The sequence below is a fragment of the Oncorhynchus kisutch genome, linkage group LG30 (genome assembly GCF_002021735.2).
Source record: "Oncorhynchus kisutch isolate 150728-3 linkage group LG30, Okis_V2, whole genome shotgun sequence".
Lineage (NCBI taxonomy): Eukaryota > Metazoa > Chordata > Actinopteri > Salmoniformes > Salmonidae > Oncorhynchus > Oncorhynchus kisutch.
This window is the reverse complement of record NC_034203.2, coordinates 11,358,681-11,371,418: the sequence shown is the minus strand read 5'-3', so window position 1 is coordinate 11,371,418 and position 12,738 is coordinate 11,358,681. Positions and strand designations below refer to the sequence as shown.

The 12,738-nt window shown below is 41.3% G+C and overlaps 1 protein-coding gene across 6 annotated transcripts in view; it reads right to left on the bottom strand.

Annotated features, from left to right (window-relative positions):
* Nucleotides 1–969: 969 nt before the first annotated feature.
* LOC109874482 (microtubule-associated serine/threonine-protein kinase 3) overlaps nucleotides 970–12,738 on the bottom strand; it is a 58,280-nt gene continuing 46,511 nt past the window's right edge. For all 6 annotated transcript variants that reach the window (XM_031810603.1, XM_031810604.1, XM_031810605.1 and 3 more), the window contains 4 exons: nucleotides 12,470–12,592; nucleotides 6,499–6,632; nucleotides 4,664–4,851; nucleotides 970–4,347 (listed from right to left, as the gene is read on the bottom strand). In XM_031810603.1, the coding sequence (XP_031666463.1) occupies nucleotides 3,545–4,347; nucleotides 4,664–4,851; nucleotides 6,499–6,632; nucleotides 12,470–12,592 (1,248 nt within the window). In that variant the 3' untranslated portion in view covers nucleotides 970–3,544. The remainder of the gene's footprint in view (nucleotides 4,348–4,663; nucleotides 4,852–6,498; nucleotides 6,633–12,469; nucleotides 12,593–12,738) is intronic.

Genomic DNA, 12,738 nt, shown 5'->3' with positions numbered 1-12,738 from the left:
GGGTTGTACTCATCTTTCTTCCTTCAAACACGGCGAGTGGAGTTTAGACCAAAAAGCTCTATTTCTGTCTCATTAGACCACATGACCTTCTCCCATTCCTCCTCTGGATCATCCAGATGGTCATTGGAAAACTTCAGACGGGCCTGGACATGCGCTGGCTTGATCAGGGGGACCTTGCATGCGCAGCAGGATTTTAATCCATGACGGCGTAGTGTTACTAATGGTTTTCTTTGACACTGTGGTCCCAGCTCTCTTCAGGTCATTGACCAGGTCCTGCCGTGTAGTTCTGGGCTGATCCCTCACCTTCCTCATGATCATTGATGCCCCACAAGGTGAGATCTTGCATGGAGCCCCAGACTGAGGGTGATTGACTGTCATCTTGAACTTCTTCCATTTTCTAATAATTGCGCCAACAGTTGTTGCCTTCTCACCAAGCTGCTTGCCAATTGTCCTGTAGCCTATCCTAGCCTTGTACAGGTCTGCAATTTAACCCTGATGTCCTTACACAGCTCTCTGGTCTTGGCCATTGTGGAGAGGTTGGAGTCTGTTTGAGTGTGTGGACAGGTCTTTTATACAGGTAACGAGTGGAGAACAGGAGGGCTTCTTAAAGACAAACTAACAGGTCTGTGAGAGCTGCAATTCTTACTGGTTGGTAGGTGATCAAATACTTATGTCATGCAATAAAATGCAAATTAATTACTTAAAAATCATACAATGTGATTTTCTGGATTTGTTTTAGATTCCGTCTCACAGTTGAAGTGTACCGGTACCTATGATAAAAATTAGACCTACATGCTTTGTGTAGGAAAACCTGCAAAATCGGCAGTGTATCAAATACTTGTTCCCCCCACTGTATACAATTGTTTTGAATGGAGAAATATGCATTGGATCACAATGAGCTTTGAGTAGTTAGTGTTGTGAATGTGTTTATCAAAATTGTAGTTCATAAAATAAATGGTCCACTTCATATTAGTCTTCTGCCATTAAATTTATTTCAAAATGCTGTTAGAGCGTATAAAGCAATGGATTTCACCAGAAACCAGTTTGATAAATATGAAATGAAGTTGTTCAAGGGCCACCAAGTTAAAAGACAGAACAAAACAATGTGAATTACCTATATGAATTACAATTGACCACCCATGTGACGAAATCAACATTACAGATGTCCCCTTTTCCATATACAGTGTCAGGAAAAATGTGAGAGTATCATCAGCTGGTTGTATACTGTGTGCACCGCATACTTTACCCCCTTTATTCTTAAGTGTTATTGAAGTCGAATTGGAAAGAAAAATGGAAGAAAAAAAATCTATACAATTCAGTGACGTAAACAATGTACAAGAACAAATTTGGGTGCCAGTTGTTTGTGTAACATTGAACAGTGTAGAAATGCAGAATGGTTATGTTCACAATCGTGGTCAGCTTAGCCATACTGTAAGAATCAGACAAATTCTCTAGCAAGCTAGACCATGGAGACATCTGACAAATTTAACATGTAGTTATTCAGTAAAAATGTCTAGTATGATTACACCGTAGCAAGATGCAGTATTTCCAACAAACGGACCACATTTTGACAATAATCAAGATCTGGGAAATCCATTGTGAATTGAATTACTTATTTGATTATATCCTCAAGAAACACATGTTTCAAGTACTAATTAAGTAAACAATGTTGGGTAATAAAACAAGTAGATAAGTTTTAGATTTGACCTTGCGCGATCCTATCTCGTTCCAGTTGTTCAAGTATTAGTTGGTGCTAAATTATTATTTTAACTCTTGTCAATATTCCCACCGTGAAACATGTGTTCCTAACATCATCTGACAGTTCATCCTGATATTACAGCTTATTTGACATAAGCGAGAGTGGAAGCATTTTGGCTGTTAATTCCATAGTTGCAGAAGAAAACAATGTGCCAATGAGAGTATACAAAGTTCAGAGCAAAACCATCTTCAAATCTCTCACCAAACCACTGTCATTCTATCAAGTCTGCTGTTCTTACCCCCCCCCAAGTCACTTTTTAATCATTGCCAACTGCCGTTTAGATTAGTTACGGTGTGTGTGAATAGCATAGGCGAATCAGCAATACAACAAGACTGCTTCCATGTCAAAATATACACACAAAAAACATTTCAATTTGTCCCTCAGGGCTTCTGTTGGAATCCTGCCGTTTACCGTCATTCATTGTAATAACTTAACAGCAGATGGAAAAACTACAAATACAGTACACTTGACCCCAAAAAATGTAAACATTCATATAACATGGTTAAAAACCGCAAAGAGAGCTAGTTCCTACATACCACTGTACGATTCTTAAACCAGGGTTCTGAAAAATAACGAGAACTGCGTTAAGAGGAAATGCCTAACCTGTACAAACGCTCTCCTGCTAAATTAGATTGTAGGGTAGCTTGCTTCAACAAGCAGGTAAGTACGGCATTGCAGGATTGCCAACAATCTAGTATCAAAAAAAGGTAGTGAAGGCAGAACTTAGCTTAATTTATTTTGTCAATCATTTTGTGATTTAAACCAATGAGAGAATTGGTGGAATCCATTTTATGATTTCACTGGATGATTGACAGGGCATGGCAGCAGGGCCCTATTCCTAAAGCCTTCTATGTACACTACCTCTTCTTTTTATTTTTTAGAAGGGTTCCTATGAGAAATCCACGCTTTGGCATACCGAATGTAGATACCTTTCATACTTGTGCCAAGGTCTTTTAAAACGTGACACACTTTACTTGATTCGCTTGGATCCAGTCCAGATAGTGGACTACAAATCATTACCAAACACATTATTGTTCTAGTGTGTTAAAAGACAGCACTGAATTAAAAAGGGCTTGGACACAGTAAGTACAAACATTCAACATATGTTTGAAAGGCCATATTTGATCAGACAAATCAGCAGCCATTTCCCAAGAAATTAAACACTTTTGGAATACTAAATGTTAACCAACTTAAAATTGAAGAGATAATGGACAAAGAAATTGCTTCATCCTCTGTCTCCATCTAGAAACCACATCTAAAACATTTGTTCTTATTTAGTTTCCTCAAGTCCCTATCAATTCACACAACAGAATGGCTGCACCTAATTTGTGCGATTTACACAAATCGGGCCAATAATACATGACGTCATATTCAGCCCTGAAATAAAAACAAATTAACATTAAAGTCATGAATAGGTTATTTCAGTTAAAAAAATGAAAATGAAAACGTATTTACAAAGTACAAACATGTTACAGGTGCTACAGTGAACCTAAAACCAAAGGGTGAAGGAGGGGGAAACCAAAAATAGGATGTAAACCAATTTTGGCACTCAAAAGTTTGTTTAGTGTGGTAGGATACATACTGTAACGTTAACTCGACCATGTAACAACTTTATTTTAGTTCTTCTCTCCCTCCGGTTGCCACAACTTGAGTATATACTTGCGGATAAACATGCAAGCCCTTCAAATACTGTACAGTAGTCGATAAGAGAGTATGTAACCTTAGTCTAGAGTTTTGCTGTCTTGAGAAAGACTCTACCTTTTACCTTTTTGGAGCAACGCTAGGCTAAAACCCCTCCCTCTCTTTTGGTTTGGATTTCTGTGCTGCTGTACCCTGTGCTCCTCTCCCCGCAGCCTCCAGGCTCCAGTCGGACTGAGCCAAGTTAATCCACGATGCCTTAAACTGCGGCTGCCTGACGGGGAGGTTGGCTCTTGGCTCCTTCTCATTCGGGTCGTCAAAGCTCACCTCCTGCACCGCCTTCTGCTTCTTAAAGGAGTCCCTCCTCTCGGACAGGGCCAGTTTCCTCATCACCAACTCCTTGGAGCAGTGGTCACTGCGGTGGTCGCTGCTTGTCGACTCCCTGTGGATTCTCTGACCGCCCAGATACAGGCCCTGGCGGCCATGTTGTTCCCCCACACAGACAAATCCTCTGGCCGTATCCAGGTCCTCTAGCCCCTCCCCCTCCGACAGAGGTACCTCCATGGTGTGTCGGCGGGTGGCGTAGCCCTTCTTGTCACCGTGGTACACCCCGGAGAGCTTCTCAGCCGACTGCACCCTCTTGAGGAGGGGAGAGCGGGGCGGCTCGGCGCTGCGCGGGCGGACAGAGTGGCGGGCAACGGTGGGAGGGGACAGGGTCTTGCCGTGGAGGCCCTTGGACAGGCCAGGGAGGGAGGACGGAGAGCACTGGGAGGAAAGGGGCTGCGGAGGGGGGATACAGGCCAGCGGGGAGGGGGGGATGCTGCTGGTGGACTTGCAGCGGCCTGCCTTGGTGTAGCGGCCTAGGACCTGGAGGGAGCTGGGACGGGCCTGGGGGACGGGGGAGTTGGGAGAGCTGGAGCAGGGAGAGGAGCTCTGGGGGGAGTTGGAGTCTGAGAAGAGATAGAACATGCTGTAGATAAGCCTTTGATTTCTTCAGTGACAAAGAAAGCATTCTCGCTGTCGTGCTGTTAAATGGTTTGATAATAATGAGAATCAACTTTTGCCTGCATTTCTGTATAACATGTACCATGAAAACCCAAGAGCTTTTACATAACCCAGGTATCTTCTATTCCGATACCAATTGACTTGGTATATCATAACGGTTGAAACATGGTCACACACCCACCTTATTACATTAAATATGTACATCACAAAATGGCCGACTATCGAACTACAGTTTCCATCCAATAGAGGCTAGTTACTCACCTCCAGACTGGTCGGGGGCGGGGGAGGGGCAGGGTGTGCTGGGCCCAGGCGAGAGGCTCTGGGTGGGGGAGCCAGACAAGCTGTCACTGGAGGATACTGAATGCTGGAAGCCGGAGGAGAAACTGCGACTGCTCTGCATGGGAGGAGGGGTGTGCTTGGCCATCTTCCTCAAGACGCTACGTCGTCTACTACAGGAGAGAAATGGGATTCAATTTAAGTGGATATTTTCAGCAATCCTTTTCATGTGATGTGATAATACACCAAATTCTGTGGCTATAAAAGACAGCAATATTAGCATTAGGCGGCACAGAATTCTATATTTTTCCTTGTTCTTATATACAATAGAAGTTGCTCCAAAATGACCCAATGCATTATTTACAATTCCTTTCCATTGGGCACATCTGGAATACAACCAAAATAAACTGCAAATGCATCCAACAACTTTGTAGTCACATGCTTGATGTAGTGATTGTGTGCTAGGAATATGGGTCAAAATACTACACTGAACAAAAAAATGTAAGCAACACGCCACAATTCTTAACTTTACTGAGTTACAGTTCATAGAAGTAAATTAGCCAATTTAAATAAATGCATTAGGCCCTAAGACGGATTTCACATGACTGGGAATACAGAAATGCATCGGTTGATTACCGATACCTTTATAAAAAAAATGTAGTGGCGTGGATCAGAAAACCAGTCAGTATCTTGTGATCACATCTTGCCTCATGCAGTTCGACACATGTCCTTCGCATAGAGTTAGTCAGGCTGTTGATTGTGGCCTGTGGAATGTTGTCCCACTCTTCAATGGCTGTGCGAAGCTGCTGGATATTGTCAGGAACTGCAACATGCTGTCGATCCAGAGCATCCCAAACATGCTCGACGGGTGACACGTTTGGTGAGTATGAAGGCCATGGCAGAACTGGGACATTTTCAGCTTCCAGGAATTCTATACAGATCCTTGCAACATGGTGCTGTGTATTATCATGCTGAAATATTAAGTGATGGCGGCGGATGAATGGCACGACAACGGGCCTCAGGATCTCGTCACGGTAACTCAGTTTATTAAAATGCCATTGATAAAATCAGGATGGCTGGTCTAAGACGATATCGCATGTGAAGTAGCCAGATGTGGAATCCCTGGGTTTGTGTGGTTACACGTGGACAGCAGTTGTGAGGCCGGTTGGACATACTGCAAAATCCTTTAAAACAATTTTGGAGGTGGGTTATGGTAGAGAAATTAACATTCAAAGCTCTGGCAACAGCTCTGGTAGACATTCCTCCAGTCAGCATACCAATTTCACTCCCTCAAAACTTGAGACATCTGTGGCATTGTGTGACCAAACTCTACATTTTAGTGGCATTTTCTCTCGAGCACAAAGTACACCTGTGTAATGATCATGCTGTTTATCAGCTTCTTGATATGCCACACTCAGGTGGATAGATTATCTTGGCAAAGGAGAAATGCTCAAACAAAATTTTCTAGAAATAATCTCTGTAGATTTGAAACATTTCTAGGATCTTTTATTTCAGCTCATGAAACCTACACTTTACATGTTACGTTTAGATTTTTGTTCAGTATACTTTAAATACACATAAGTGAGCATCACTTCGGTTCCCTAAAATCGAGGAGGACCATGTACAAAAAGTGCTGTCATTTCTAAAAACGGTTCACCACTACCAATATGGATGAAAATACACTCAAATGAAAGCTGACAGGTTGCACTTTAATCTCATTGTATGGGTCGCCTCACTGTAGGTGCTACACATTGGTCGTGGTGACTGGAGTAACTGCTCCTCATATAATGGAGAGCCTTGTAAAATGTTCTGCTCTTTACCTGTCCTGGTCGTCCTTCCTCTTCTTCTTGCTGCGTCGGGCCATCTTGCTCTTGTTGCTGGTCTTCCTGGCTGGGCCCACCTTGATGGAGGTGTTCTCCAGGGCTGTGGTCTGCAGCGTCACCTTGCTGCCACTCTGGGAATAGAAGGGCTATTGGTTTACTGGTCTTCAAATACAGGACAAGTGAAAATAATATGGTATAATTTGGGCACTTGTCAGTTTCGTGATCATATTTTGCAAGGTGGTAAGTGATAAAAGGCAACAACAAAAAAAGGCTAGAGCGAGAGAGGGAGCGAAGGAACAACCAACGGAAGGAAATTAGTGTTTTTTTTATTAACCCATCCGCCATGTCTTCTTCGGAAGACAAATATGTTTAAAAGCTTTTCTGCTACATAAAGACATGGTACTTTTATATAAAGGAGTCACATAATAACACATTGCCAAACATAAGCTCTTTAATCCCAACCCTCAGCCACTCCTAGCCCACCTATCACCAAAGACCACCCTCGTCTGGTTTCCATGTGCCATATATTTTTCAATTTTGTACATAATTTCTTTAACCTTTCTAAAAAAACATAGTATCCACAGATTGTGAGCTCAAGATGAACACTTCTCCTACGAGTATTATTCCATTTTTTTATTGACGATGGCTTTCCAAAATCGCCCAACACTGCTATTTGTAAGGTAAATTTTAAGTGCATGTTGTGATTTTTTTAACCATTCCTGAATCTGTGAGCAGAAACAAGCTACATCGGGGAAATACCAGAATACATTGATTGTGTCTCTTCGAAGCAAAAATATATACACTGCTCAAAAAAATAAAGGGAACACTAAAATAACACATCCTAGATCTGAATGAAAGAAATATTCTTATTAAATACTTCTCTTTACACAGTTGAATGTGCTGACAACAAAATCACACAAAAATTATCAATGGAAATCAAATTTATCAACCCATGGAGGTCTGGATTTGGAGTCACACTCAAAATTAAAGTGGAACACCACACTACAGGCCGATCCAACTTTGATGTAATGTCCTTAAAACAAGTCAAAAATGAGGCTCAGTAGTGTGTGTGGCCTCCACGTGCCTGTATGACCTCCCTACAACGCCGGGCATGCTTCTGATGAGGTGGCGAATGGTCTCCTGAGGGATCTCCTCCCAGACCTGGACTAAAGCATCCGCCAACTCCTGGACAGTCTGTGGTGCAACGTGACGTTGGTGGATGGAGTGAGACATGATGTCCCAGATGTGCTCAATTGGATTCAGGTCTGGGGAACAGGTGGGCCAGTCCATAGCATCAATGACTTCCTCTTGCAGGAACTGCTGACACACTCCAGCCACATGAGGTCTAGCATTGTCTTGCATTAGGAGGAACCCAGGGCCAACCGCACCAGCATATGGTCTCACAAGGGGTCTGAGGATCTCATCTCGGTACCGAATGGCAGTCAGGCTACCTCTGGCGAGCACATGGAGGGCTGTGAGGCCCCCCCCCCAAACAAATGCCACCACACACCATGACTGACCCACCGCCAAACCGGTCATGCTGGAGGATGTTGCAGGCAGCAGAACGTTCTCCACGTCGTGTGTCACATGTGCTCAGTGTGAACCTGCTTTCATCTGTGAAGAGCACAGGGCGCCAATGGCGATTTTGCCGATCTTGGTGTTCTCTGGCAAATGCCAAACGTCCTGCACAGTGTTGGGCTGTAAGCACAACCCCCACCTGTGGACGTCGGGCCCTCATACCACCCTCATGGAGTCGGTTTCTGACCGTTTGAGCAGACATGCACATTTGTGGCCTGCTGGAGGTAATTTTGCAGGGCTCTGGCAGTGCTCCTCCTTGCACAAAGGCGGAGGTAGCGGTCCTGCTGCTGGGTTGTTGCCCTCCTACGGCACTGGCCTGTCTTCTGGTAGCGCCTCCATGCTCTGGACACTACGCTGACAGACACAGCAAACCTTCTTGCCACAGTTCGCACTGATGTGCCCTCCTGGATGAGCTGCACTACCTGAGCCACTTGTGTGGGTTGTAGACTCAGTCTCATGCTACCACTAGAGTGAAAGCACCGCCAGCATTCAAGTGACCAAAACATCAGCCAGGAAGCATAGGAACTGAGAAGTGGTCTGTGGTCCCCACCTGCAGAACCACTCCTTTATTGGGTGGGTCTTGCTAAATGCCTATAATTTCTACCAGTTGTCTATTCCATTTGCACAACAGCATGTGAAATTTGTCAGTGTTGCTTCCTAAGTGGACAGTTTGATTTCAGAAGTGTGAGTTACATTGTGTTGTTTAAGTGTTCCCTTTATTTTTTTGAGCAATACATACACTTAGTGGCAAGAATTGTATATAAATCATCTAAATTGAAAAACTAAGTGTTGAATCAAGTGTCTTTTTTTACCATTTCATAAACCATGTGCCATGGAATCGGTACATCAATAATATCTCCATTATTTTGCAACCTGTATAGCGCAGCGGTCAACATTTTTGTCCTCAAATGAAACTGGTATATTTTTGTATTTATGCCAATTCCTTTCAGCCAATTTGTATCTTTAATATATATGTTAGTCAAACAAGTTCCCAACTTTCTCCCTTTTCCACTTGTCTCCTCCATTTTTGTGGAAATGCTGCAATCAGTTGGTTGTAAATCTGGATTGAGCAGCTATTCCCATATTTTCGATAGCTGCAAATGTGACATAACTCCTCCATTTTCTATTCATAATATCAATAATAAATAGAATACAATTCTAAATAAAAAAATCCATAAAGAATGTTTATTTTATTTTATTACGCAGTATATTTGCATTTAACCATAACATTTGTTATCTTTTCTGGAGGATAAAACTGAAATTGTAACCAGCTTTATGAACATTTCAGTATCAATTCGTCGGAAAGGAGAAGTTGTTATCTGTATAAAGGCAAAAAAGCCATTTTTGAACAAAGGATGAACTTTTAATATTCTACTGGAGAACCATTTTGGGTTTAATTATTACTTATGAGTGAAGCTTTTAGTGAGCGGTCTAAAGCTTTAATAGTTCATTTTAGCCCCCAAACTCAAATAGGCACACTTAATTTTGTCTGGCTTTGTATTCCAAATAATGTAATATTTTTTGGTCATATGATTTTTTTTTAAGTAGTAGTCTGGATTAAGTAAGTGAACTGTGATAGGACCAAAGTGTTAATCAATGTAATATTTTCAATGTAAGTATTTACATCTCCATGGTTGCAGAAACTTTCTATTGAAATTGTGGTAAGTTCAATTATATTTTTTTGAGATGTGAATACGAAGTATGTCTACTTCACCATCCACCCATTTTATTGGTAAACTACAGGGTAGTGTAAACACTAACAATCCAATACATATGGTACACTCGTCATAATTACATTTCAGTCCAGAGAGGCTAGAAAAGTGATCAAGCTCTTCAAATGAAACTGTGCAGGGATCCAGATTGCGGACTTAAGAAAAAAAAAAAAGTAATCAGCATACAGACACTTTTGTACTTTAATCAAACGTCTTTTCAAAATCTGCTACGAAGACCAGGCCTGGTATCTTGAGATGTTTCATAATGTTCAATTGTTTCAAGTAATTGTATATTATCTCAAATATATCGTCCATGTAAAAAAAAACCTGTCTGATCAGGATGAACAATATCTAGTAAAACCTTTTTAAATTCCATGTGCTATGCATTTCGCCAGGATTTTCATATCACAACATTGGTGTAAGAGGCCTCTAGTTTATTTTTAAATGGACAGGATATTTATACTTACCACCTGGGTCCTGTTTTAGTAGTATTGAAATCAGAACTTGAGTACCTGAAAGTCGGCAATTTTTATAGGAGTAATTAAAACATGCTAATCATGGATATTTGAATACATCAAAAAAAAGGTATGATATACCATGAAGCCGGGGTGTTTTTCCAGACTGAAAAGATGTATTGCCTCAGAAAGTTCCTCTTCTGTAAGTTTTTTTGTAAATTTGATCATTTTATATTATTCTTTTGGGGGGAAAATTCCATACAGTTAACATAATTCAGTGGAAATGGAGACTGGAAAGAAAACATTTGGTGAATCATGTATGACTCCATAATTTGTAATGATTTCTGTAACTTCTAAGAGAGTATTTGTATGAAAAATGTTGTGCATTTCACAATTGTCAGTCCAATTCGCTTTATTTTTGTGATACATTACACTTGATTGTTCTTGAATAAGTACCTCCATTTCTTTTTGTTTTTCCTCTAACCTATTTTGTGCCTCTATAGCACAAGTGTCCATTACCATCTACCTGCACTGTCACTCCTTAATTCATCTAATCCCTTTTCACCGAAACGGATTGTTTTAATGATGAGTATTGTATTGAATGGCCTCTAAAAGCACATTTAAAAGTGTCCCATACAATAAGGGGATCTGCTGTACCTATGATGTGCAAAAAAAAGTCAATTATGAATTATTTTGTCTTTGTTAAGAACAAATTGCCATCCAATAGGCTGATTCAATTTTCAATATCCCCGTTCCCGTGGAAATTCTGTAAGAGTTATATGGAGGCCAATTAGATGGTGGTCCGATCGCATTCGGTCTCCTATTAACACTTTTATTTTATGTTTTACTTTTGATGCCAGCGAGAATGAGACTAGGAAGTAATCAACATGGCTAGCTTGATGAAGCCTCCGTGTTTCTCACTAGGTCAGGGTTTTTTCAGCCTCCATATACCCACTATTTCTAATGTATCCATAATCTTTGTGATCTCCTTAAGTGCTTGATTGAGGGTGATAGTTTGCAGTGTGATTTCCTTTACGATCCATTGAGGTACTTAAAACCGTATTATAATCTCCCACCATAATAGATTATTTCGTTGCTTGTGAGCTCGAGATTTTATATCATCATTATTTGGCCCATATCTGCCCCCCCCTTTGACCATGAAAAAAGTATATTTCTCCCTCCCAGTCCTTTTTACACCCAACCTCATCTATATTTGTAGAATGAGTTTCCTGTAAACAATAGATATTATATTCTAAAAATGTATATTTTTTTATGATCTGCTAAGCCATTACAATTATAACCGGCTATACTTACCATAATGACAACCAAGTTTCAATTATACTTACCACAACCAATATTCGTAAACTTACCATGATGATTAAGTGTCCTCATAGCCTCCAATTGTCCTAATATTCCACCCACTAAAACCTCCCCCCCATAACTAGGTCTGTTGTCACTAAGACCATCATACCATCTTCCTAACTCATGACACACCTTTGCATCCTAAGGCAAACCCTTGGCCGCCAATTGGCGTAGGCCAGAGGGAAATATGGGCCGTCCCATGGGAACATAAATACCTCTGAGTGCGCTTAAGAGAACTAACCAAATAACATGGAAAACAGACCAATTTTTTTTATAGTAACAATAATAGATAATATTTATAGAAATAACAGCAGTCTTATAAATGCATACTCATAATTTAGAAAGTCCCAGCATGGCTATAAGCATGTCAGCCCAGCCTGCTCAGTTCATTGGATTCAGTTGTTCGATAAAACATTTAAGAGAAAAACGACAGATAGATAAATAGCAAGACCAGTTCTTTATGTCCATTAGACGCAAGACATTTCATTTTGTCATTATATCCCGTTTTACTCAACAGGAAGATGACTACAAATAAAGATTGGTCTTACGCATCACACTACCCATGGGTATTCCTTTGAAGTTGAACTAACAATCGAATGACACATGGAACGATAGCCAAGAATACACGCTGTACTGATAATCCAGAGGGAGTAAACCTGTGAAACCAACCCTCTTCACCCACACTTCGCTTTTAATTCCAGGGTCGTTGGTCTATCACCTCAGCTGTTTTACACCTAGGCCTATATCATTAGGCTCAAGAATATTACAGGTAGCGTAATTAGCAGAGATGGAGAGAGAGAAGCAAAGACCAATGGAAGGGAATGAGGAGTATTAAGACAGTCCTCTTTCAGTGGGTCTCACCTTGAGCAGCAGCGCCACCACCTCAGTGTGCACGAGTCCCTGGACCGACTCGCCATTCACGTGGGTGATGAGGTCACCGGCTCTCAGCCCTGCCTCATGAGCCGGGGTGTCCTCCTCCACACACTACAGGAACACATGAATAAGAGCCAATAAGAGCGTAACCCTGACTGCTTTGGCATTTGCATTTATTATGGATCCCATTAGCTGCTGCCTCTTCCTGGGGTCCAGAAAAATGTATGCAGTTTATACAATTTTAACATTACATTCAC